Source organism: Gobius niger, assembly GCF_951799975.1.
Source record: "Gobius niger genome assembly, chromosome: 11".
Lineage (NCBI taxonomy): Eukaryota > Metazoa > Chordata > Actinopteri > Gobiiformes > Gobiidae > Gobius > Gobius niger.
Window position 1 is genome coordinate 34,445,386 of NC_136862.1, and position 27,554 is coordinate 34,472,939.

Genomic DNA, 27,554 nt, shown 5'->3' on the forward strand with positions numbered 1-27,554 from the left:
TGAAACAGCTCACTGAGAGATTCTCTGTTTCCAGGTGAAACTAACTGTCCCACACTCTCAGAAGTGTCATCAGTGTCTCCCCTGGGTCAGTCCATGAGTGGGCTCTGGGGCCCACGCTTTGGCCCGGGTCAGTGTCGGTGAAGGGCAGTGCCGTTCTCGTCCATCATCTGTTGTTGTTTGGAGCCTGGACAAAGTTGATGTTGTACGCTCCTGTGGCCTGGTCCTGGTTCAGCTGGAAGTTACTGGTGGAGAGGCCGAACGGGCGCAGGATCATGTTCCCCAAGTCCTTCAGTTTGCCTGCCATTAAAAACAAAGCATCAGAGGATACACTCACCTGCGGATCAGAACAAATGATCACACAGTCACTGTATTAGTCAGTAAAAAGAGCTGTGGGACTGTTGGATTGTGACAGCTGTACAGTGTTACAGTGTTACTGTGTTACTGAAACAATAACGTTGTTACCTCATTCATTACTCTCCCTGTCGTTACAATGCCGTTATTGTTCCTGGGTAAACAAAGTGGCACGTTACAATCAGACTGACTGAGCGCCGCGGTGTCGCCGCTGCTGTGTTTCCTCGTCCTCTCTCCCCGCCCCCCACTCCAGAGAACTCCACAAGCTGCTCACTTTCTGATAGGGCATTTAGCCTTATATTGTTTTCCGTTTTGCCTGATGAATGGACCGAGACTTGTGTATTCCTACATTAATACAACAGCGGCGCAAATACTGGTCAATACCTTTCAGTCACAGGGGCCTCCCCCCACTCTACCCCCCCTTTTCAGTTCCTTCAGTTACTATGAACATCTGTGACATGACAGTACATACAAACACCTTCTGCTCTACTCATTTACACTGACTTGTGAAAACTGCTCAAACCTAATCAAGACCAAAACAAATGGAAGAAAAGGAGGAACATTAATCAGAACTTTTGAGGTTCCCTTGTGTTTTGTTTCAGAATGTTTGTGGTTTTTAGACAAACTGTGCACTTTGTGAAAAGGAGATGTTCTCATGTGACAATAGTACTGCGTGTGCATAATACAGTATTTGGACTGCAGAAACAGAAGTAAACGTACCCATCATTTCCTCTTTGAGTTTCTCGTTTCTCTCATGGATCAATGGAGGAAGTCTCTGCAACAACAAAGGAAGGGAACATGAGGATAACCACTCTGCCACACTCCAGTCAGAGGTCACCAACACGGATCAAGTGGATTTTTCAGACGGGCTGTGGGGCGCAGGCTTGTGGAATCACTTCCACAAAACACTTGTAGATTTCTGCATTTGTGTCGTACAGATATGGTGATGGGTGAATCCATATGGGTTTTTACAATCCGGATCACAGACTCTCTACTCTCAACATTAAACGAAAAGTCATTATTGCGTTTTTATTACAAAACTAGACTCTCTAATACACATTATGTGTGCTTTTGGGAGCTCTGATGAACAGAACTGAAATATATGAAGATCAACAAATTGTGAAAAGTCACAATCTGAACATTTCATCTGGGCATTTAATCACAATGCGGCAGAAGTGACCACGCCCCTCGTTAGTTCAGCGTGTGTGCCCCGCCCAGCGCTCCTGCAGCAGCGCGGGGCTCAGAGAGAGGAGGAAGTGCTGCACAGAACAACCATCTCCAGACTATCTTGCAGACCAATGAGGTCAACAAGCCCTTTTGTATGATCTAAAAAAAAACTTGTGTCAGACACGAGAGCTGGTTACCGCGGGTCACCACCGAGGCACATACAATTAAACTGTTTTCATCTACTGAGAGCTTAGAGTCTCACCTTTCAAACGAGTCATAGCCTGTGTCCAGAGCTATAACACAGAACACACTGTGGTGCTACAAACATCATGAACAATGGTCTGGATTGTTGGTGCTCAACAGCTAAATCCCCAAACAGCACGGCCTCAATGTGTTAAGACCTCCAAATGGTTTATTTATGGTTTACAGGTAGAGCCGGTATGAGCTCAGCTTCACTTTTAGTAGACTTAACCATTAACCAGCAGGAAACCACATGGAGAGGTCAGCCTCTCCTGTGAGGGACCACACGGTCCACACGGAGAGGTCAGCCTCTCCTGTGAGGGACCACACCGTCCACATGGAGAGGTCAGCCTCTCCTGTGAGGGACCACACCGTCCACATGGAGAGGTCAGCCTCTCCTGTGAGGGACCACACGGTCCACACGGAGAGGTCAGCCTCTCCTGTGAGGGACCACACGGTCCACATGGAGAGGTCAGCCTCTCCTGTGAGGGACCACACGGTCCACACGGAGAGGTCAGCCTCTCCTGTGAGGGACCACACGGTCCACATGGAGGTCAGCCTCTCCTGTGAGGGACCACACGGTCCACATGGAGAGGTCAGCCTCTCCTGTGAGGGACCACACGGTCCACACGGAGAGGTCAGCCTCTCCTGTGAGGGACCACACGGTCCACATGGAGAGGTCAGCCTCTCCTGTGAGGGACCACACGGTCCACACGGAGAGGTCAGCCTCTCCTGTGAGGGACCACACCGTCCACATGGAGGTCAGCCTCTCCTGTGAGGGACCACACGGTCCACATGGAGGTCAGCCACTCCTGTGAGGGACCACACGGTCCACATGGAGGTCAGCCTCTCCTGTGAGGGACCACACGGTCCACATGGAGGTCAGCCTCTCCTGTGAGGGACCACACGGTCCACACGGAGAGGTCAGCCTCTCCTGTGAGGGACCACACCGTCCACATGGAGGTCAGCCTCTCCTGTGAGGGACCACACGGTCCACATGGAGAGGTCAGCCTCTCCTGTGAGGGACCACACGGTCCACATGGAGGTCAGCCTCTCCTGTGAGGGACCACACGGTCCACATGGAGGTCAGCCTCTCCTGTGAGGGACCACACGGTCCACACGGAGAGGTCAGCCTCTCCTGTGAGGGACCACACGGTCCACATGGAGGTCAGCCTCTCCTGTGAGGGACCACACGGTCCACATGGAGGTCAGCCTCTCCTGTGAGGGACCACACGGTCCACATGGAGGTCAGCCTCTCCTGTGAGGGACCACACGGTCCACATGGAGGTCAGCCTCTCCTGTGAGGGACCACACGGTCCACATGGAGGTCAGCCTCTCCTGTGAGGGACCACACGGTCCACACGGAGAGGTCAGCCTCTCCTGTGAGGGACCACACGGTCCACATGGAGGTCAGCCTCTCCTGTGAGGGACCACACGGTCCACATGGAGGTCAGCCTCTCCTGTGAGGGACCACACGGTCCACATGGAGAGGTCAGCCTCTCCTGTGAGGGACCACACGGTCCACATGGAGGTCAGCCTCTCCTGTGAGGGACCACACGGTCCACATGGAGAGGTCAGCCTCTCCTGTGAGGGACCACACGGTCCACATGGAGGTCAGCCTCTCCTGTGAGGGACCACACAGCAGTGGTTCTTGTGTACCTGAAGCTTTGATGGTCAGTTATTTAAAACTGAATATAGCACACATAATAAAATGTCTATTTCAGCCATAATTACAGTGAACTCAAGCAAGTTCTCCACATTTAAACATGTTTTGCTCATCAGGATGATTTATTTAAATGAAATCAATATGTCAGTTTTTAATGATTGTGAAAATGAGGCTGGCCAGGACTCTGCTGCTTTTCTCACTTTTTGTGAACATAAGACAATGGTGTGGACTCAGCGCTCTGACCCCGCCCCCTCTGCCTCTCCCTCAGTAGTACAGTCACACCATCGGTGGCATCAACTCGTAAATGGAATGAAAGAGAAGGGCAAAACATAATGGTTAGCATTAGCGCGCAGCAGTAAAGACTGTCACCTCACTGTCAGTGCCATGTCTCATGAGGTTCATCGCTCTCCATAGTTTGTCTGTTGGCTAGATTTTTCCTTTAAATCTTAGATTTAATGTCGCTGTTTATTTGATGACGTTTTGTTAACTTGGGATTTCACTCAAACACTTGCTGGGTTTCTCACGCCGATCCATTCACAAATACTAACATGTTTGGTATCCACGTCAACTGATGATTTCTAAATATCAAACAGGTCATTCCTGGTAAGATATTCCACCTTCTGAAGAAGCTCGGCCCGACACATGAGATGACATGTATGAAGTATAGTGTGCCTCACCACAGCGCCCCCTCTGGCCACAGTGTTTTGAGGGTCTCTCTCCAGAACCTTCTGATAATCATCCAAGGCCTCGTCCAGTTTGTCTGTCTGTTCATAAAGCTCAGCCCGACGCAGCAAGGCCTTCAGGTACAGTGGGTTCAACTCCAGCGCTGACAGCACACAGACAAACACAAAGACTATGTCAGAGCCGGCGTCTGAGCACTGAGCTGTGGTAGTAATAGTACAGACTGCAGTACCTTTGGAACAGTCTGCGATGGCCTTGTCCTTCTCGCCCTGAGGAAACAAACAAATCAGATTAAACATCTCTTTGTGTTGCCAACGTTCCCTTTTTGTGCCATTCTGTTTGTGTCTTAGATTTCTTGGCAAAAGGTTCATACTGTCTCCATAGTTTGAACAATTAAAGAGTGTTCTTTTAGTAAGAGGCGGTTTGTTTACTTGTTTTACTAGTTTCGTTCACTTCCCGTTATCTTCCTCAGAAGCGTCACCGGGTGGTCGAGGTGACGTGTCGAGGCAGCTTACATTTAGCAGTCAGTAGGGAGAGCTACATTACTGCATTACACTGCCTTCAAAATGATCATGCAAACTGTATTTCAGATTTCAAAAAAAAACTTTTTCAATGAAACTCATGGATGGTATCGTGTCTCAGGGCTCTATGAATCGCTGACATTAATCTCAGAGACCTGGGATGATCAGTTTTCAGGTTAAGCCCAGTTAAGGGAAAAACTACTGAAAAAGGACGTTCCACTTTATTAAGCAGATCATCATTTCCAAGCAATATGGGAAAGAAAAAGGATCTCTCTGCTGATGAAAAGCGTCAAATAGATTAATGCCTTGGACTAGGAATGAAAACCTTCGATATTTCATGAAAGATTAAGCGTAATCGTCGTACTGTTAAAGAGATTTGTGGATGATTCAGAGCACACACAGGTTTGTGCAGATAAAGGCACAATAAGGACGGTTTCTGCCAGACAAACACATCAGATTAAGAGAACAGATGCTACAAAGCAGCATTCAGGTATTTGAAGCTGCTGGTGCCTCTGGAGTCTCCCGAACATCAAGGTGTAGGACCCTCCAGAGGCTGCAGTTGTGCATAAACCTTCTATCCGGCCTCCCCTAAACTGTTCATTGAAGCTGAAGCAGAAACGGCTGCAGTGGCTCAGAAATACATGAGACTCATTTTCAAACAGTCTTGTTCACTGATGAGGCCGTGTAGCCCTGGATGGTCAGATTAGTGGAGTAGTGGATGGTTGGTGAATGGCCACAATGTCCCAACAAGGCTGTGACGTCAGTAAGGAGGGGGCGGAGTCATGTTTTGGCCAGAGTCATGATGAGAGAGCTGGTCGGCCCTTTTAGGCCCTTTTAGGCTCCCTGAAGGTGTGAAAATGACCTTTGAAAAATATGTGGAGTTTCTGACTGACCACTGTCTTCTATGCTACAAAAAGCCGTGCTTTCCCAACAAGATCCTCTTCATCATGACAACGCACCATGTCCTGCTGCAAAGAAAACCTCTGCATCACTGGCTGCTATGGGCATAAAAGGAGAGAAACTCATGATGTGGACCCCCTCCTCCCCTGACCTCAACCCTATTGAGAACCTTTGGAGCCTCAACAAGAAAAACATCTTATGAGGGTGGGAGGCAGTTTTCATCCAAACAGCAGCTCTGGGAGGTTATTCTAACATCTAACAAGCAGAAACTCTCCAAAAACTCTCAAGTTTAATGGATTTAAGAATTTTGAAGCTGCTCTCACAGAAGGGCTCCTATGGTAAAATATAACTTGACCTGTTAACATGTTTTTGATTGAAATATCTTTTGATTTCAGTAAATATTAGGGATGGGCGGATCGATACCAAAGTATCGATATATCGATACCAAACGGCTATTTTTAAAGTATCGATATTGGGCAAAAAGTATCAATACTAATTTGCATATGTAAAAAGAAGGCGGGGCAGCAATTTTAAACATAAAAGGATGATTTATTTCTTTGTTCTGAGCCAAAACATTCACAACAGCGAAGGAACTTTGAAATTGAACTGAGCCGGGCTGATCATTCTGATCTAGGTTCTGTTTGTCATTTAAGTATTAATTTAAAATTGTGTTTATGTATTTAATTTCACATAGTATTGTTTAATTAACCAGTTAAAGTAATATAATTTTAACTGACCAGTTAATTATATAAAATAACCAGTTTTAGAAATGTATATTGATTGAAATACATTCACCCATATGAAATGACCAGTATCGGTATCGGTATCGACAAAAATGACCCTAAAAGTATCGGTATCGTATCGAAAAATGTGGTATCGCCCATCCCTAGTAAATATGACCTCCTAATGCTACAAATTCAACAAATGACCATTTTCAGTTAATTACAAGCTTTAAAATGTATTGAAATCATAATAATTTGGAACAGTAGATTTATTTTACTATATTTATTTTTGGGGAAAAAATCTGCTATCACCGGGAGGTCATTCAAACGATCCTCTGGCAGTTAAAGACTTGAAAATGATGCTGACCCTCATTTGTGTTGACAGTTTAGAAAATGTCATTTGCATAATAATTTGGTACATGCAGTATTGGAAAATGAGATCTCTTTGTATTTGAACCTGTAATTTTCATGCCTCTAAAACATACTGTAATGTAATATAGAATGTACCTTTCAGCATGTATGCCTTATTGCCTGATTGTCATTTCTAAAACTTTATTTTGAATCATTTTTGATGCAGATATTAGCAGAGTGGGATGTCGGGGCACTTGTTTTTTGCAGAGGCAGTAGTCGGTGCTAGTATTACCAGGTGCACCCAAGCGGCTCCTCTGTTGGAGAAGAGGACGGCTCTCTCTGTGGGGAAGCTCAGGGGACACAAACCCAAGGCCTCGGAGTAAACGGACTGCGCTTCTGCCCATTCTGGGGAAACAACAGCCATGTTAGACACAAACCCTCTGCTTCAAAGAATCTGTCAGAGATTACACTCACGCTGGTTCTTAAACAGCAGGTTTCCTTTGTCTTTGAGCTCCAGGCTCTGCTGCCGACGACTCTGTAACAACAACGTCGTGAGTCAGAGCTCAACTTTTGTTTAGTAGTCTATACATACAGTGCTTATTACTACAGTGGGAGGGAAAAGTGAGTACACTGTGTGGAATTTGTCACATTTCTGCCTAAATTGGTAACTAAATGTGATCCGATCTCTCCGATCACAGGAATGATTAAACAGTCTGCTTGAACTAATACCACCCAAACATTTACATTTGATCATATTTTTATTGGCCATAACATGTAAACATTCACAGGAGAGGGAGGAAGCAGTAAATACACACCACCTCAATCTCACTGAGCTGCAGCAGTTTAGTAAAGAGGAATGATCCAAGATTCATCCTGATGGTTGTGAGCGTCTGATCTGCAGTTACAGCAGCAGTTACTGCTGCAAAAGAAGGATCAGCAGATATTTATTAAAGGAGTGTACTCACTTATTCACATGCTGAATTTCTCAGATCTTTCTGCAAAATATCTTGAATAACTTGTGAATTATTTTTTTCTATTTTTCCCCAAAATATTATGAAAGAGGCTTTTGGCTGCTCCACAGCACTACTGGAAAAATATTCAGTGGACTGATGGACCAAAGTCGAATAGTTTGGGAGGAACAGCACCAACATCCAAACCCTCTCCTCACTGTGAGGTCTGGAGCAGGAGAATCAGGGTCTGTGGGGCTGTTTTGTTTCCTCAGGGCCTGGACAACATGATAAAAAAGTTTCTCACGGTATTTTACAGAAAAACCTGAGACATTCACAACAGTGTGGAATAAGTAAGTGAACCCCAGTAATAAATATCTGCTGATCCTTCTTTTGCAGCAGTAACTGCTTTCCTGTAGTTGCAGATCAGACGTTCACGATCAGGATGAACTTGGATCATTCCTCTTTACTAAACTGCTGCAGTTCAGTGAGATTCAGGGGGTGTACTCACTTATTCCTCCTTCTCCTGTAAATGTTTACATGTTATGGCCAATAAAAATGATCAAATGTAAATGTTTGGGTGGTATTAGTTTAAGCAGACTCTGTTTACTCATTCTTGTGATTTTAATAAAGATCAGACCACATTTAATGACCCATTTAGGCAGAAATGTGAGAAATTCAACATGGTGTAGTGACTTTTTCCTCCCACTGTATATTAGGTTACGACATGTTACAAGGAGCCACAATATATCACTGAGGTTTTCTTCTGACAGACACTGACGCAGCAGGAAACAACCACATGGGAACTTCCAAAGAGCACAAGTTCAGTTTCAGTCACATTTTCAGTTTTACCGCAACCCAGGTCCACATTAGTAAAATATTAACTGCATTAGACAAGCACCCACATTATTGTTTAAAGGTATGCAAAATTACAAACAACATTGAATATAAATTATAGTGACAAGAACTCAAAGGAAAGTCCATCTGCAGCAGCACTTTGAAATGACAGCTATGAAGCTGCATATTTGCACTTTTGTAGTGATTTCACTTCTCTTAAGGCAACTAATTGGGGCAGATTTATAAATGCCCTGCTACGTGTGGACTAGGCCTAAATGACTTCAAATATCAGCCTATACAGTGGCGAGAAAAAGAAAATACACTGTCATTTCAGCCTAAATTGGTCACTAAATGTGGTCTGATCTTCATCAAAATCACAGGAATGATTAAACATTGTCTTCCTGAACTAATACCACCCAAACATTTACTCATTTAATCTTGGACCCTTCCTCTTTACAGACTCCTGGGATGTCTGGTGTGAATGCTTTTCTTGAGGTCATGCCACAGCATCTCAATGGGTTAGGTCAGGACTTTGACTGGGCCATTCCAGAACACACATTTTATTCTTCTGAAAGCATTCTGAAGTGGATTTGCTTTTGTGCTTTTTGAGTCATTGTCTTGTTGCAGCTCCATCCTCTGTTGAGCTTCAGCTGTTGGACAGATGGCCTCAAGTTTTTCTACCTAAACTTGTGAATTAATTAATTAATTTCTCCATTGATGATAGCAGGTTGTCCAGGCCCTGAGGCAACAAAACAGCCTCAAATCATGATTCTCCTGCTCCAGACTTCACTGTGAGGAGAGGGTTTGGATGTTGATGCTGTTCCATTTTTCCTCCACACATGACGTTGTGTGTTCCTCCCAAACTTTTCAAATCATATGATAAAGTGTAAATGTTTGGGTGGTATTAGCTTTGGTAGACACTGTTCAATCATTCCTGTGATTTTGATGATCAGACCACATTTAGTGAGAATTGAAGCAGAAATGGGAGAAACTCCAGACGGTTCTTACTTTTTCTCGCCAATGTATATCGGCTTTGTGTCAACCCCCTTCATAACAGTTTCGGACCCTAAAAATCCATATCGGTCGGGCCCAAGTAGACTGTACACATCTGCGACATACACATTATTCATCGTGGGCTATGGTACGTTGCACTATGGTGGGGAAACCAGAGTACCAGGAGGAAACCTGCGCAGACATGGGGAGAACATGCAAACGCCACACAGATCCAATACTCATTTTGGTCAATTATCGGCCCACCCTGCATTCGAGGTACATTGTGGGTAGTGTAGTCTCACCTCCTTCTCCTCGTCACTCAGCTCCTTCTCCAGCTCCAGCAGGTACTCCTCGTCCAACTGGATCTGCTCCGAGGGAAACTCTGCCTCTTCACCTGAAAACCCCGTCCCCTCTTCTTTCCTTTCTTGCCTCCTCTCCTCGTTTCCTTCTGTGGCTCCTTCTGTGGCTCCTTCTGTGGCTCCTTCTGTGGCTCCTCCTGTGGCTCCTCCTGTGGCTCCTTCTGTGACTCCTCCTGTGGCTCCTTCTGTGACTCCTTCTGTGGCTCCTTCTTCTAAAACGCTCTCTTTTAGCCGCTCTTTAAACAGTTCACCTTTATGTTTTTCCAAATATTTTTCCCCTTCTTCATCTGGTCCATCGCTCATGTCCTCTGTCCGTCCCTCGCTCGTGTCCTCTGTCCGTCCCTCGCTCGTGTCCTCTGTCCTTCCCTCGCTTGCCTCCTCTGTCCTTCCCTCGCTCGCTGTTTGCAGGTTGAGTCTCTGTAAATTGGTAAATTCGTCTGTAAATTGTTTAGTGGCCTCCAAACTTTCTTGACAGTCGTAAAAGTCCTCCTCCTCGTCCGGTTTTCCCAGTTTCCGTTCATCCATTGCGGCTGAAAAACAAACAAGGATAAAATTGTTACACTTAACAATTTTATCGAGTGAGAGCGTGTTTGCATGAGTGACAACGCTTGGAAATTAACTCATGGCTAAAATCCTCATGCTGCTGTGTTACATGCATTGTCCCGATCAACAATTAAAGCAACTGGTTTGACGGACACTCACACAGTTCAGTTACAGGCTAAAAAAGACTGCTCTGCATCAGTATTGTTAAAGGAACAGGCCACTGGATTTCCATACTGAGATATGTTATTACCTTTCCTGTTGTTAGCATTTAGCCTCTCCCAGCATAATCCTATGTGGCCAAACGGGGGTGAAGTTAGAAGCGACCGAGCTCTTCCACATTTTCCCTATTTTTCTATGGTTACGTGAGAAGTTAGACGATCCAAGTAGAGTTGCACAAAATCAAACATGACGATTTTCTAAGCGGCTAAAAGGGGCACTATATTGTAAGACACAATAACACCTTAGAGGCACTTTGACGTCCACACAGTAATATCTTCCCCTTAAAGAATTCTAAGCATAGTTTACAAGTTAGCTTAGTTAACTTTATTGGGCCCAGGGAATTGAAGAGACGATTTTGGCTTTTCCTAGTAGCATTTCTACCAGTGGTTTTATTATTACAAATATCCACAATTATGTCCAGGATCCGTCTGTGTGTGGAGGCTCCTGATGCTCTGACTCCAGCCTCAGTCACTCCTTGTGAAGGTCCCCCACACTTTTGAATGGCCTTTTCCTGACAGTCCTCTCCAGACTGTGCTCATCCCTGCGGCTTGTGCAGCTTTTTCTTCCACACGTTTACCTTCCACTTAACTTTACATTAATGTTCTTTGATCCAGCACTTTGAGAACATCCAACTTCTTCTGCGTTTGCCTTTGAGGCTCTCCCTCCTTATGGAGGATGTCAATGATGGTTTTCTGCACAACTGTCAGGTCAGCAATCTCCCCCATGATGGTGAATTCTACTGAACCAGACTGAGACCATTTAAAGCCTCAGGGACCCACTGCAGGTGTTTTGGATTCATTCGCTGATGAAAAGGTGACACAGCTACAATATTGTCTCTTTTCAATATTCTAATTTTGTGAGATTTGGGGTTTTTACATAGCCTGGCTAACGCCAGACAAAAATTACAAGTGCAGTGCTGTGCAGTTCGAAATGATTAGAGCGCACACAGCAGTCTGGCATTAGCCAGGTTAGTTTTTACAAGCAGTCAGCCAATATCATCATGATTATAACAAAGGCTTGACATATGTCACTTTGCATGAATGAGTCTATATCATATATTAGTTTCACATTTCAAGTTGTGTTACAGAAACAAATTAACTTTTGAACGATATTCTAATGTTTCGAGTTTCACCTGTATCTCAGTTTGGAAAAACGGTGGTCTGTTCCTTTAAGGCCATCTGCTTGAATCACCAGGTCACTATTTAAATATGACTTTACACTGTTCAACATACTTCACTCAATGCAATGCAAGTATTCAAGTTACCTCCTTTTAGAAGTTCATCGACTTATTCAAATCTGAACTAAATGTTTCCTGTACTACAATCGCAATAATCAGCCAGTTTAGAGCAGTTTAGACTTGCTTTTAATCCTGGTTGAGCATTCTTTTATCATTCAGTTCATTTATTGAGCAACACAACAACAACAACAACAACAATACCCAGAGTCAACGAAACGACGCAACACAAGACGTGACAAGACCATTCATTCTACTCAGTGGGAAGAAGTAAACCCTCCTGTCCTCCTACCGTCTCCTCTAAGTTCCAGTGAGCAGGACCGAATGATTAGTCCTGTAGTTTATCACCGAAGCTTGCAGACACATGAAGCTAATGGAAGCTAGCGGATCATTTCTGTCATTAAACTCAGAGTGTAGTCCAAATAGTTTTGTCAGTGCCGTGTTCCGCGTCTCATCCAGGAACCGTATCTATTTAAATAGTTTATCAATGTAAAAATACGTTAAATTATTAAAACAGGGATGTTTCTGACCTGCTGCTGTTAGCATCCGTGTTAGCATCTGCGTTAGCCGCAAACAAACGCGTCATCGCTCCTCTTTCCGGTCACGTGGTTAAACAAGCACCGGTTTTCAATAAACAGAAAATATTTACTAGCTGTGTAATATTGATAATAATAATAATAATAATAATAATAATAATAATAATAATAATAATAATAATAATAATAATAATAACAATAATAATTATTATTATTATTATTCCACCTATAGGTATTTCTATAACAAAGGGAGGGCATCTGACATACACAAGTATGGGACGATGATCAGGAAGTCTGTGGAGATACTATGAGATCACGTTTCCCCCTTGAAATGACCAAGGAGAATCAGATGTCATTTTAAATAGTATTTTTCACGTTGCACAGGTGTAAAAGGGCTGACACCACAACACCACAGCCTGACTGCTGCACCACAACCTCTTCTCTGAGAGGCTATGGGCATAAAAACAATAGCTTTGACAGATCACACGACGTTATCACTTCCAGTTTAATAAAATACTATGATCAAAAGGCAGTATATTTAACATTAGCAAAGATATGAATAAATATGGCTATTGCTGGGTTGCAGGTGACATCACAGCGTTCTAAAGGCCTATAATATTATATAGAGGAAAAATTATTTTGTTTTTGAGGAAATTTTTGGTCTTGTACAGAGAGATCTTGGACCCAGTGACTGATATTAAAGATCATTTTTTAAATTCATATATTTTCTTTTTAGCTATGACTTGTGAAAGTGTAATGTTATTAATAGGAAAAACTGGCTCTTGCCCCCCGCTGGGTCCGATGACATCATCACATTCTAGAACCTGCAACCCAGCAATTTACAGTGAACCACCAAACAAAAGAAAGTGTTGATTTGTGCAGAAAATGGGATAGCAACATTTAGAATGGAGAAATTCACTGTTACATCAGCTCTTTAATTTAATGAAAGAAAAGTTACATGTACAACAACATTTGTTTTTAAAGCATGTAGTCTTTCGCCTCATTCATACCAAAATAAACACTGATAAAATATTTGTCTAATCTATCAAAACAATTTGCTTGAGTTGTTCATGCTATGAAATCTGATGTTCTGATCTCAAATTGTCATGGGCTCGCCCTCCTGCGGACTCGCCACCTGCAGATGGATCCGTAGGGGTCAGGTGCAGAGAGGACTGGGTGCCAGTCGAAGGCGGGTGCCTCGACGACCTGGTTCTGGCGTTCGGGACATGGAACGTCACCTCGCTGGGGGGGAGGAGCCTGAGCTTGTGCGGGAGGTTGAGAGATACCGAGTAGATATAGTCGGGCTCACCTCCACGCACAGCTTGGGTTCCAGATCCCAACCTGGAGAGAGGCTGGACTCTCCATTTTTCTGGAGTTGCCCTTGGGGAGAGGCGGCGGGCTGGGGTGGGTTTGCTCATATCCCCCCAGCTCAGCCGCCACGTGTTGGAGTTCACCCCGGTGGACGAGAGGGTCGCGTCCCTACGCCTTCGGGTCGGGGACAGGTCTCTCACCGTTGTCTCGGCCTACGGGCCCAACATTGGTGCAGAGTACCCGGCCTTTTTGGAGTCCCTGGGAGGGGTACTTGATGGTGCTCCGACTGGGGGCTCCATTGTTCTACTGGGGGACTTCAGCGCCCACGTGGGTAACGACAGTGAGACCTGGGAGGGAGTGATCGGGAAGAACGGCCTCCCCGATCTGAACCCGAGTGTTCTGTTATTGGACTTCTGTGCTAGTCGCAGTTTGTCCATAACGAACACCATGTTCGAGCACAAGGGTGTCCACAAGTGCACGTGGCACCAGGACACCCTAGGCAGGAGGTCGATGATCGACTTTGTAGTTGTGTCGTCTGACCTCCGGCCGCGTGTCTCGGACACTCGGGTGAAGAGAGGGGCTGAGCTGTCAACCGATCACCACCTGGTGGTGAGCTGGATCTGCTGGCAGGGGAGGAAGTGTTGTGAGGGTCTGCTGGGAACGTCTGGCGGATCCCTCTGTCAGTGGGGTCTTCAACTCCCACCTCCGGAAGAGCTTCACCCAGATTCCGAGGGAGGCTGGGGACATGGAGTCCGAGTGGACTCTGTTCTCCTCCTCCATTGTCGATGCAGCTTTGAAGAAATTCTGGCAAACCGTCCGGCGCCTCAGGAGGGGGAAGCAGGGCTTCACCAACACTGTTTACAGTGCGGGTGGGGGGTTGCTGACCTCGACTGGGGATGTTGTCGGGCGGTGGAAGGAGTACTTCGAGGACCTCCTCAATCCCATTGTCACGTCTTCCAATGAGGAAGCAGAGGCTGAGGACTCGGAGGTGGGCTCGCCCATCACCGGGGCTGAAGTCACCGAGGTGGTGAGAAAGCTCCTCGGTGGCTCCGGGGGTGGATGAGATTCGCCCTGAGTACCTTAAGTCTCTGGATGTTGTAGGACTGTCTTGGCTGACACGTCTCTGCAACATCGCGTGGCGGTCGGGGACAGTGCCCCTGGATTGGCAGACCGGGGTGGTGGTCCCTCTCTTTAAGAAGGGGGATCGGAGGGTGTGTTCCAATTACAGAGGGATCACCCTCCTTAGCCTCCCCGGTAAGGTCTACTCCAGGGTGCTGGAGAGGAGGATCCGGCCGATGGTTGAACCTTGAATCCAGGAGGAACAATGCGGTTTTCGTCCTGGTCGTGGCACACTGGACCAGCTCTATACCCTCCGTCGGGTGCTCGAGGGTTCGTGGGAGTTCGCCCAACCAGTCCACATGTGTTTGTGGATCTGGAGAAAGCGTTCGACCGCGTCCCTCGTGGTGCCCTGTGGGGGGTGCTCCGGGAGTATGGGGTCCGGGGCCCTCGTGGTGCCCTGTGGGGGGTGCTCCGGGAGTATGGGGTCCGGGGCCCTCTGCTAAGGGCTGTCCGTTCCCTGTATGAGCAGCAGGAGCTTGGTTCGCATTGCCGGCAGTAAGTCAGACCTGTTCCCGGTGCGTGTTGGTCTCCGCCAGGGCTGCCCTTTGTCACCGGTTCTGTTCATTACTTTTATGGACAGAATTTCTAGGAGCAGCCAGGGGCCGGAGGGTGTCCGGTTTGGGAGCCTCAGGGGTCTTGTTCACGAGTGGGGGACGGATGGAGCGTGAGATCGACAGACGGATCGGTGCGGCGTCAGCAGTGATGAGGTCGCTGTATCGGTCTGTCGTGGTGAAGAGGGAGCTGAGTCGGGGCAAAGCTCTCGATTTACCGATCGATCTACGTTCCCGCCCTCACCTATGGTCATGAGATTTGGGTAATGACCGAAAGGACGAGATCGCGAATACAACGGCGTGGCTGGGCGCACCCTCCGAGATCGGGTGAGGAGCTCAGTTACCCGGGAGGAGCTCGGAGTAGAGTTGCTGCTCCTTCATGTTGAAAGGAGCAGCTGAGGTGGCTCGGGCATCTGTTTCAGATTCCTCCTGGTCGCCTCCCGCGGGAGGTGTTCCAGGCATGTCCTATTGGGAGGAGGCCTCGTGGGAGGCCCAGGACACGGTGGTGGGACTATGTCTCCGAGCTGGCCTGGTGTCGCCTCAGGGTCAGAACAGCTGGAGGAGGTGTGTGTGGATCGGGAGGTTTGGGCATCTCTGCTGAGACTGCTGCCCCCGCGACCCGCCCCGGATAAAGCGGAAGAAAATGGATGGATGGATGTTAATTAATATGCAATCGTCCCTTTAAATAAATAATAAATGGGGCTAAATGCCGATAGGCATGCATATGACATATGCAAACCCAGCACTGTCCTTTCCGTCCGTATCTCTTCCCATTAAAAATTTGCAGAGTCCCTCAAGATTTCGTAAAGGACAGCGAGTAAAAGTTTGGATGTTACTGGAGCAGGTTAAAAACATTATGTTCGACGTGACGACTTAACCGGAGGAAACTTCTGTGTTCATAACAGCTAACAGCTGCCATAAAATACTAAATAAAACTTCAGTGAGATTCAGCCGCTCCTCTACTGTCTCCTCTGAAGGAGCCGCTCCTCTACTGTCTCCTCTGAAGGAGCCGCTCCTCTACTGTCTCCTCTGAAGGAGCCGCTCCTCTACTGTCTCCTCTGAAGGAGCCGCTCCTCTAATGTCTCCTCTGAAGGAGCCGCTCCTCTACTGTCTCCTCTGAAGGAGCCGCTCCTCTACTGTCTCCTCTGAAGGAGCCGCTCCTCTACTGTCTCCTCTGAAGGAGCCGCTCCTCTACTGTCTCCTCTGAAGGAGCCGCTCCTCTACTGTCTCCTCTGAAGGAGCCGCTCCTCTACTGTCTCCTCTGAAGGAGCCGCTCCTCTACTGTCTCCTCTGAAGGAGCCGCTCCTCTACTGTCTCCTCTGAAGGAGCCGCTCCTCTACTGTCTCAGAGTCCGCTCTGAACTGACACTGTGGTCAGACTGTTTCCGTTTCCTTTCTATTCTCACGCTCTTGAGTTTCATAAAGGTTTGTGAAGTGTGTCCTCTCAGTCTCTGAGCGACAGAGGCAACGACAATGAGGCCGGATCTGTTTGTGATGGTTCAGATGGTTCTGATGGTTCAGATGGTTCTGATGGTTCAGATGGTTCAGATGGTGACGGCTGTGCAGGCTGAAGGTCAGTGCTATTTCATTTTTTATACTTCAGTAACAGTTAATACCAGTCCTAATACATAGAGTGCTTCTTCAGACGATGAAAGATGTTTTACAGTTCCATATATTTATCAATAACTCGATACCCAGTGGTGATAAACATGGAGCCACAGCTGCCCACCGACCACTGGCTAGGTTTCTATGCACACTGACTATTTTTTTAAATATTTTTTTATATCTTTATTTGAATTGGGACAGTGCACATTAATCAACATGTGTTTCTTCAACATGTAAATGTGCCGGAGTTTAGCCATATAGGCTAATTTTCATCCGTAGTCCCATGGCAGGCTGATGTCATGACAGACGGACAAACACAGGCACAAACATACAGCAAAAACACCATCACAGACATAAAAAGACTGTGAATGATGAATGACAGCATTAAATATGTAAAAAAAAAATAGGTAAATTCACAGATAAAAGATCAGAAAGGGACAAAACACAAAACACCACAATCTTCCACACAGCCAGACATGTATCAGTGGTGACTCTAGACCATGTTGTGTTCACATGTCTGACTGTCCAAGAGCCACTTCTTCACAGAGTTTCTAAAAGTGTGGAGTGAGGTCAGGTTCCTCAGGTCTGTTGGGATCAGGTTCTAGGAGTGAGCTGCTCGTACTGAGAAGGCAGATTGTCCGAAAGAAGTCTTTCTAAATGGGATTTTACAGTCATTACATACATTAACAAATTTTCCCACTTTAAAAAATTTTGTTTGGTAAAGATTTTACAGTAATGATAAGAATTGTTCTTTTTGTCTAATGTTTTTACTGTCTGCTTATATAGTCTTTCTACAGGCACAGTGTGGTCTTGTTGGCCTGAGACCAGCTCGTCAAACAGTCATTAAGATGTGAGAGAATTGTGGCGTTTAGGTACAATTTTGAAGCATCAGTCGTTAAGTTATTTCTAATATGTTTAAAATTCACTAAATTGAATTTAATTTTGTTCCGCAATTTCTTAACATGTTTTTTAAATGATAATTGGGAATCCATGGTGACGCCTAAATACTTGTATTCTTGCACCACTTGTAGTGCTTGCCCATCCACCAGAACTACTGGGTCGCTCTCTTTGGTTGCCGACTTAGAGAAAAACATACACATAGTTTTGCTTTAGCATTTAAGTGTAATTTTGAATTTTTTAACCAATGGCAGACTGACACCATAGCAGATGTCAGCTTCTCTGCTGCCAGTTGTTTCTTTTTTGCTTGAACATAAATGATGGTGTCGTCAGCATATAACTGACATGATGCTTCAGAACACACATCAGGTAGATCATTGATAAATAAACTAAATAACAAAGGGCCAAGGGTTGAGCCCTGGGGCACACCTACATGATTATACATTACCTCTGATGTTTTATTGTTAACCCTGACACACTGTTTCCTGTCTTTTAAGTATGATTCCACACATTGTAGAACCTTTGGTGAAAAGTTACATTTTGATAATTTGGCAATTAATATGTCTGAATTGACAGTATCAAAGGCTTTTCTTAGATCGAGGTAGACGGCCCCAACTATACCCCCTCTATCCAATTTTGACTTGATATTCTCTGTAAGATAAATGTTTGCAGTATCAGTAGAATGAAATTTAGGAAATCCAAATTGCATTGGACACAACTTAAATGGTGAATAATTTAAATGAGAAATGATTTGCTCTGAAATACATTTTTCCAATACTTTTGATATTGTCGGGAGAATGCTTATTGGTCTATAATTGTTTAGATTCATTTGTTCACCTGATTTAAAGATGGGTGTGATTACAGCGGTTTTCCAGGCAGTAGGAAATATTCCTTCAGTGATTGACCAGTTTATTAATTTACATAAGGACGGGATTAATGATGCCCTATTTGATTTTAAAAACAAGGTATCAATATCATAGATGTCCTTTGCCCTTGAAGACTTGATAGATGAGATGATTGTGACTATTGAGATTATTGAAGTGGCACAAGCTGATATAGATGTAATGTGATTTCTTTCTGAGCGCTCACATCTGCAAAAGAGATCAGATAACAACAACATTACAAGAATGGACACATTTTAAAAATACTTTGATGAGTAAATGAAACGTGATTGTCCCACCAGGAGAATTGAGTGCAGATGTGTCTTTCTATCTTGTAGCCCAGTTCCGCCATGATCCTGACCCACACATTGTCCCAACCAAATCCCCTTTTCTAACCCAAATCTGAACAGGAACCATGTCCCCAATCCTAACCATCACCCTGACCCAATTGCCTAATTTGTAAAGCTAAAATATCAACTTCTTTAAGCCAATTGAAAAAGCATGTTGTGGTGTGTCGCCCAATGAGAATTTGTGTGGCTTTTTGAAATGAAATGAAGTAGCAGCCGATAAAAACACACAAGACCGAACAGACAACAACACGATAGTGCTGTAAAAGGAGTGCATGCAGACATGTGCAGCGCCACAGTGCAACAGGTGAGAGGAAAGTGTAAAGGGAAGTGTCAGGGGCGAGGACCGGGCAGAGCTTGTCTGTTTATTGACGAGGGAAATGAAAGATGTTTACTCTGAAAACAAAATATGAAACGGCTCAGCCAGGAAAAGGCCTAAAGGCCTGTTTGACAACAACCTGCAAACAAAAACTGAAGATTTTCCCACTCTGAAGGAGCCGCTCCTCTACAGTCTCCTCTGAAGGAGCCGCTCCTCTACAGTCTCCTCTGAAGGAGCTGCTCCTCTACAGTCTCCTCTGAAGGAGCTGCTCCTCTACAGTCTCCTCTGAAGGAGCCGCTCCTCTACAGTCTCCTCTGAAGGAGCCGCTCCTCTACAGTCTCCTCTGAAGGAGCTGCTCCTCTACAGTCTCCTCTGAAGGAGCCGCTCCTCTACAGTCTCCTCTGAAGGAGCCGCTCCTCTACTGTCTCCTCTGAAGGAGCCGCTCCTCTACAGTCTCCTCTGAAGGAGCCGCTCCTCTACAGTCTCCTCTGAAGGAGCCGCTCCTCTACTGTCTCCTCTGAAGGAGCCGCTCCTCTGAAGGAGCCGCTCCTCTACAGTCTTCTCTGAAGGAGCCGCTCCTCTACAGTCTCCTCTGAAGGAGCCGCTCCTCTACAGTCTTCTCTGAAGGAGCCGCTCCTCTACAGTCTCCTCTGAAGGAGCTGCTCCTCTACAGTCTCCTCTGAAGGAGCCGCTCCTCTACTGTCTCCTCTGAAGGAGCTGCTCCTCTACAGTCTCCTCTGAAGGAGCTGCTCCTCTACAGTCTCCTCTGAAGGAGCCACTCCTCTACTGTCTCCTCTGAAGGAGCCGCTCCTCTGAAGGAGCCGCTCCTCTACAGTCTCCTCTGAAGGAGCCGCTCCTCTACAGTCTCCTCTGAAGGAGCCGCTCCTCTACTGTCTCCTCTGAAGGAGCCGCTCCTCTACTGTCTCCTCTGAAGGAGCCGCTCCTCTACAGTCTCCTCTGAAGGAGCCACTCCTCTACAGTCTCCTCTGAAGGAGCCGCTCCTCTACTGTCTCCTCTGAAGGAGCTGCTCCTCTACAGTCTCCTCTGAAGGAGCCACTCCTCTACTGTCTCCTCTGAAGGAGCCGCTCCTCTGAAGGAGCCGCTCCTCTACAGTCTCCTCTGAAGGAGCCGCTCCTCTACAGTCTCCTCTGAAGGAGCTGCTCCTCTACAGTCACCTCTGAAGGAGCCGCTCCTCTACTGTCTCCTCTGAAGGAGCCGCTCCTCTACTGTCTCCTCTGAAGGAGCCGCTCCTCTACTGTCTCCTCTGAAGGAGCCGCTCCTCTACTGTCTCCTCTGAAGGAGCCGCTCCTCTACTGTCTCCTCTGAAGGAGCCGCTCCTCTGAAGGAGCCGCTCCTCTACTGTCTCCACTGAAGGAGCCGCTCCTCTACTGTCTCCTCTGAAGGAGCCGCTCCTCTAGAGTCTCCTCTGAAGGAGCCGCTCCTCTACTGTCTCCTCTGAAGGAGCCGCTCCTCTAGAGTCTCCTCTGAAGGAGCCGCTCCTCACGTCTCCTCTGAAGGAGCCGCTCCTCTACAGTCTCCTCTGAAGGAGCCGCTCCTCTACAGTCTCCTCTGAAGGAGCTGCTCCTCTGAAGGAGCCGCTCCTCTACAGTCTCCTCTGAAGGAGCCGCTCCTCTACTGTCTCCTCTGAAGGAGCCGCTCCTCTACTGTCTCCTCTGAAGGAGCCGCTCCTCTACTGTCTCCTCTGAAGGAGCCGCTCCTCTGAAGGAGCCGCTCCTCTGAAGGAGCCGCTCCTCTACTGTCACCTCTGAAGGAGCCGCTCCTCTACAGTCTCCTCTGAAGGAGCCGCTCCTCTACAGTCTCCTCTGAAGGAGCCGCTCCTCTACAGTCTCCTCTGAAGGAGCCGCTCCTCTACTGTCTCCTCTGAAGGAGCCGCTCCTCTACAGTCTCCTCTGAAGGAGCCGCTCCTCTACTGTCTCCTCTGAAGGAGCCGCTCCTCTACTGTCTCCTCTGAAGGAGCCGCTCCTCTACTGTCTCCTCTGAAGGAGCCGCTCCTCTACACTCTCCTCTGAAGGAGCCGCTCCTCTACACTCTCCTCTGAAGGAGCCGCTCCTCTACAGTCTCCTCTGAAGGAGCCGCTCCTCTACTGTCTCCTCTGAAGGAGCCGCTCCTCTACTGTCTCCTCTGAAGGAGCCGCTCCTCTACTGTCTCCTCTGAAGGAGCCACTCCTCTACTGTCTCCTCTGAAGGAGCCACTCCTCTACTGTCTCCTCTGAAGGAGCCGCTCCTCTACTGTCTCCTCTGAAGGAGCCGCTCCTCTACTGTCTCCTCTGAAGGAGCCGCTCCTCTACTGTCTCCTCTGAAGGAGCCGCTCCTCTACTGTCTCCTCTGAAGGAGCCGCTCCTCTACTGTCTCCTCTGAAGGAGCCGCTCCTCTACAGTCTCCTCTGAAGGAGCCGCTCCTCTACTGTCTCCTCTGAAGGAGCCGCTCCTCTACTGTCTCCTCTGAAGGAGCCGCTCCTCTACTGTCTCCTCTGAAGGAGCTGCTCCTCTACTGTCTCCTCTGAAGGAGCCGCTCCTCTACAGTCTCCTCTGAAGGAGCCGCTCCTCTACAGTCTCCTCTGAAGGAGCCGCTCCTCTAGAGTCTCCTCTGAAGGAGCCGCTCCTCTACTGTCTCCTCTGAAGGAGCCGCTCCTCTACTGTCTCCTCTGAAGGAGCCGCTCCTCTGAAGGAGCCGCTCCTCTACAGTCTCCTCTGAAGGAGCCGCTCCTCTACAGTCTCCTCTGAAGGAGCCGCTCCTCTACTGTCTCCTCTGAAGGAGCCGCTCCTCTACTGTCTCCTCTGAAGGAGCCGCTCCTCTGAAGGAGCCGCTCCTCTACTGTCTCCACTGAAGGAGCCGCTCCTCTACTGTCTCCTCTGAAGGAGCCGCTCCTCTAGAGTCTCCTCTGAAGGAGCCGCTCCTCTACTGTCTCCTCTGAAGGAGCCGCTCCTCTACTGTCTCCTCTGAAGGAGCCGCTCCTCTAGAGTCTCCTCTGAAGGAGCCGCTCCTCTACTGTCTCCTCTGAAGGAGCCGCTCCTCTAGAGTCTCCTCTGAAGGAGCCGCTCCTCACGTCTCCTCTGAAGGAGCCGCTCCTCTACAGTCTCCTCTGAAGGAGCCGCTCCTCTACAGTCTCCTCTGAAGGAGCTGCTCCTCTGAAGGAGCCGCTCCTCTACAGTCTCCTCTGAAGGAGCCGCTCCTCTACTGTCTCCTCTGAAGGAGCCGCTCCTCTACTGTCTCCTCTGAAGGAGCCGCTCCTCTACTGTCTCCTCTGAAGGAGCCGCTCCTCTACTGTCTCCTCTGAAGGAGCCGCTCCTCTACTGTCTCCTCTGAAGGAGCCGCTCCTCTACTGTCTCCTCTGAAGGAGCCGCTCCTCTGAAGGAGCCGCTCCTCTGAAGGAGCCGCTCCTCTACTGTCACCTCTGAAGGAGCCGCTCCTCTACAGTCTCCTCTGAAGGAGCCGCTCCTCTACAGTCTCCTCTGAAGGAGCCGCTCCTCTACAGTCTCCTCTGAAGGAGCCGCTCCTCTACTGTCTCCTCTGAAGGAGCCGCTCCTCTACAGTCTCCTCTGAAGGAGCCGCTCCTCTACTGTCTCCTCTGAAGGAGCCGCTCCTCTACTGTCTCCTCTGAAGGAGCCGCTCCTCTACTGTCTCCTCTGAAGGAGCCGCTCCTCTACACTCTCCTCTGAAGGAGCCGCTCCTCTACACTCTCCTCTGAAGGAGCCGCTCCTCTACAGTCTCCTCTGAAGGAGCCGCTCCTCTACAGTCTCCTCTGAAGGAGCCGCTCCTCTACAGTCTCCTCTGAAGGAGCCACTCCTCTACTGTCTCCTCTGAAGGAGCCGCTCCTCTACTGTCTCCTCTGAAGGAGCCACTCCTCTACTGTCTCCTCTGAAGGAGCCACTCCTCTACTGTCTCCTCTGAAGGAGCCGCTCCTCTACTGTCTCCTCTGAAGGAGCCGCTCCTCTACTGTCTCCTCTGAAGGAGCCGCTCCTCTACTGTCTCCTCTGAAGGAGCCGCTCCTCTACTGTCTCCTCTGAAGGAGCCGCTCCTCTACTGTCTCCTCTGAAGGAGCCGCTCCTCTACAGTCTCCTCTGAAGGAGCCGCTCCTCTACTGTCTCCTCTGAAGGAGCCGCTCCTCTACTGTCTCCTCTGAAGGAGCCGCTCCTCTACTGTCTCCTCTGAAGGAGCTGCTCCTCTACTGTCTCCTCTGAAGGAGCCGCTCCTCTACAGTCTCCTCTGAAGGAGCCGCTCCTCTACAGTCTCCTCTGAAGGAGCCGCTCCTCTAGAGTCTCCTCTGAAGGAGCCGCTCCTCTACTGTCTCCTCTGAAGGAGCCGCTCCTCTACTGTCTCCTCTGAAGGAGCCGCTCCTCTACTGTCTCCTCTGAAGGAGCCGCTCCTCTACTGTCTCCTCTGAAGGAGCCGCTCCTCTACTGTCTCCTCTGAAGGAGCCGCTCCTCTACTGTCTCCTCTGAAGGAGCCGCTCCTCTAGAGTCTCCTCTGAAGGAGCCGCTCCTCTACTGTCTCCTCTGAAGGAGCCGCTCCTCTACTGTCTCCTCTGAAGGAGCCGCTCCTCTACTGTCTCCTCTGAAGGAGCCGCTCCTCTACTGTCTCCTCTGAAGGAGCCGCTCCTCTAGAGTCTCCTCTGAAGGAGCCGCTCCTCTACTGTCTCCTCTGAAGGAGCCGCTCCTCTACTGTCTCCTCTGAAGGAGCCTCTCCTCTACAGTCTCCTCTGAAGGAGCCGCTCCTCTACTGTCTCCTCTGAAGGAGCTGCTCCTCTACTGTCTCCTCTGAAGGAGCCGCTCCTCTGAAGGAGCCGCTCCTCTACAGTCTTCTCTGAAGGAGCCGCTCCTCTACTGTCTCCTCTGAAGGAGCCGCTCCTCTACTGTCTCCTCTGAAGGAGCTGCTCCTCTACTGTCTCCTCTGAAGGAGCCGCTCCTCTACTGTCTCCTCTGAAGGAGCCGCTCCTCTGAAGGAGCCGCTCCTCTGAAGGAGCCGCTCCTCTACTGTCTCCTCTGAAGGAGCCGCTCCTCTACTGTCTCCTCTGAAGGAGCCGCTCCTCTACTGTCTCCTCTGAAGGAGCCGCTCCTCTACAGTCTCCTCTGAAGGAGCCGCTCCTCTACTGTCTCCTCTGAAGGAGCCGCTCCTCTACTGTCTCCTCTGAAGGAGCCGCTCCTCTACTGTCTCCTCTGAAGGAGCCGCTCCTCTACTGTCTCCTCTGAAGGAGCCGCTCCTCTACTGTCTCCTCTGAAGGAGCCGCTCCTCTACTGTCTCCTCTGAAGGAGCTGCTCCTCTACTGTCTCCTCTGAAGGAGCCGCTCCTCTACAGTCTCCTCTGAAGGAGCCGCTCCTCTACTGTCTCCTCTGAAGGAGCCGCTCCTCTACTGTCTCCTCTGAAGGAGCTGCTCCTCTACTGTCTCCTCTGAAGGAGCCGCTCCTCTACTGTCTCCTCTGAAGGAGCCGCTCCTCTACTGTCTCCTCTGAAGGAGCCGCTCCTCTACTGTCTCCTCTGAAGGAGCCACTCCTCTACTGTCTCCTCTGAAGGAGCCGCTCCTCTACAGTCTCCTCTGAAGGAGCCGCTCCTCTACTGTCTCCTCTGAAGGAGCCGCTCCTCTACAGTCTTCTCTGAAGGAGCCGCTCCTCTACTGTCTCCTCTGAAGGAGCCGCTCCTCTACTGTCTCCTCTGAAGGAGCTGCTCCTCTACTGTCTCCTCTGAAGGAGCCGCTCCTCTACTGTCTCCTCTGAAGGAGCCGCTCCTCTGAAGGAGCCGCTCCTCTACAGTCTCCTCTGAAGGAGCCGCTCCTCTACTGTCTCCTCTGAAGGAGCCGCTCCTCTACTGTCTCCTCTGAAGGAGCCGCTCCTCTACTGTCTCCTCTGAAGGAGCCGCTCCTCTACTGTCTCCTCTGAAGGAGCCGCTCCTCTACTGTCTCCTCTGAAGGAGCCGCTCCTCTAGAGTCTCCTCTGAAGGAGCCGCTCCTCTACTGTCTCCTCTGAAGGAGCCGCTCCTCTACTGTCTCCTCTGAAGGAGCCGCTCCTCTACTGTCTCCTCTGAAGGAGCCGCTCCTCTACTGTCTCCTCTGAAGGAGCCGCTCCTCTAGAGTCTCCTCTGAAGGAGCCGCTCCTCTACTGTCTCCTCTGAAGGAGCCGCTCCTCTACTGTCTCCTCTGAAGGAGCCTCTCCTCTACAGTCTCCTCTGAAGGAGCCGCTCCTCTACTGTCTCCTCTGAAGGAGCTGCTCCTCTACAGTCTCCTCTGAAGGAGCCGCTCCTCTGAAGGAGCCGCTCCTCTACAGTCTTCTCTGAAGGAGCCGCTCCTCTACTGTCTCCTCTGAAGGAGCCGCTCCTCTACTGTCTCCTCTGAAGGAGCTGCTCCTCTACTGTCTCCTCTGAAGGAGCCGCTCCTCTACTGTCTCCTCTGAAGGAGCCGCTCCTCTACTGTCTCCTCTGAAGGAGCCGCTCCTCTACAGTCTCCTCTGAAGGAGCCGCTCCTCTACTGTCTCCTCTGAAGGAGCCGCTCCTCTACTGTCTCCTCTGAAGGAGCTGCTCCTCTACTGTCTCCTCTGAAGGAGCCGCTCCTCTACTGTCTCCTCTGAAGGAGCTGCTCCTCTACTGTCTCCTCTGAAGGAGCCGCTCCTCTACAGTCTCCTCTGAAGGAGCCGCTCCTCTACTGTCTCCTCTGAAGGAGCCGCTCCTCTACTGTCTCCTCTGAAGGAGCTGCTCCTCTACTGTCTCCTCTGAAGGAGCCGCTCCTCTACTGTCTCCTCTGAAGGAGCCGCTCCTCTACTGTCTCCTCTGAAGGAGCCGCTCCTCTACTGTCTCCTCTGAAGGAGCTGCTCCTCTACTGTCTCCTCTGAAGGAGCTGCTCCTCTACTGTCTCCTCTGAAGGAGCCGCTCCTCTACTGTCTCCTCTGAAGGAGCCGCTCCTCTACTGTCTCCTCTGAAGGAGCCGCTCCTCTACTGTCTCCTCTGAAGGAGCCACTCCTCTACTGTCTCCTCTGAAGGAGCCGCTCCTCTACAGTCTCCTCTGAAGGAGCCGCTCCTCTACAGTCTTCTCTGAAGGAGCCGCTCCTCTACTGTCTCCTCTGAAGGAGCCGCTCCTCTACTGTCTCCTCTGAAGGAGCTGCTCCTCTACTGTCTCCTCTGAAGGAGCCGCTCCTCTACTGTCTCCTCTGAAGGAGCCGCTCCTCTGAAGGAGCCGCTCCTCTACAGTCTCCTCTGAAGGAGCCGCTCCTCTACTGTCTCCTCTGAAGGAGCCGCTCCTCTACTGTCTCCTCTGAAGGAGCCGCTCCTCTACAGTCTCCTCTGAAGGAGCTGCTCCTCTACAGTCTTCTCTGAAGGAGCTGCTCCTCTACTGTCTCCTCTGAAGGAGCTGCTCCTCTACTGTCTCCTCTGAAGGAGCCGCTCCTCTACTGTCTCCTCTGAAGGAGCCGCTCCTCTACTGTCTCCTCTGAAGGAGCCTCTCCTCTACTGTCTCCTCTGAAGGAGCCGCTCCTCTGCTGTCACACTGTGGAGGATTGCAGACGTTAAACTTCATTTCAACATTTGATCATATTTTGTAAATTAAAATGTTTGTATAAATCTGTCTGCACAACCAAGCCCCTGATGTTGGGGTCCATCACTCCAGGAGCTGAAACAGGACTTAAGTCTTGGAGCTTTTAATATTGTGCATTAATGTGTGTTTTAAAGAGGGGGTATTGTGCTTTTTTCAGCCACATAGCACCAGTCTATATCTCACTACAATGATGACGAAACCTTCTGTTGGTCTGTAAATGCAGTAAATTAGAATAACTGCCTTGTATAAAATTGCTCTTTCAAAATGGCGGTAGCAAATGACTTGAAATAGGCCCCTGTCTCTTTAAGAACCTCTGACCCTTTCCGACACGCCCCCTCCACATGCTGTCTGTGGCATGACAACAACACTCCGCTTGTCTCTACAGTATTGAAACTACGATCGGTGCATTTTAATTTTTATTGTTGGAAAGGAGCTGCTGTTTATCACTTTGGGAACAATGGCCACACAGGATATGATTTGGAGACGAACCTTCCACACCGGACGCTTGGAAGGGGCTCTTGCCTGAAAAATAACTGCTGTTTGGAGGCTTCTCTTTGCATCTGCCCTATGGATCTCTAACTATACCCCCATGGACGACACCAGGATCTGCAGGAGCCCATACCATTCAAAGACATTATCTGTGCAGGTGGACAATGGTTTTTCGAGGTTACCCGTTAGCTTGTTATAATCGACTACAGCTCATTGTTGATGAAAAGTCTGCA

At 48.8% G+C, this 27,554-nt stretch overlaps 1 protein-coding gene and 1 pseudogene across 2 annotated transcripts in view; one reads left to right on the forward strand and one right to left on the reverse strand.

Annotated features, from left to right (window-relative positions):
- ttc1 (tetratricopeptide repeat domain 1) lies at positions 1 to 12,291 on the reverse strand. Its single transcript, XM_079566254.1, has 8 exons — positions 12,262 to 12,291; positions 9,679 to 10,265; positions 7,074 to 7,134; positions 6,892 to 7,004; positions 4,338 to 4,374; positions 4,102 to 4,250; positions 1,072 to 1,126; positions 1 to 297 (listed from the first exon to the last, which is right to left on the reverse strand). The coding sequence occupies exons 1-8, from the start codon at positions 12,287 to 12,289 to the stop codon at positions 164 to 166; spliced, it is 1,164 nt and encodes a 387-aa protein (XP_079422380.1). The 5' UTR covers positions 12,290 to 12,291; the 3' UTR covers positions 1 to 163.
- Positions 12,292 to 16,720: 4,429 nt separating this feature from the next.
- The window catches only part of LOC306970708, a 15,514-nt pseudogene continuing 4,680 nt past the window's right edge, over positions 16,721 to 27,554 (forward strand). The window contains exon 1 of the transcript in view: positions 16,721 to 16,820. The product of the transcript in view is annotated as an uncharacterized misc_RNA (transcript). The remainder of the gene's footprint in view (positions 16,821 to 27,554) is intronic.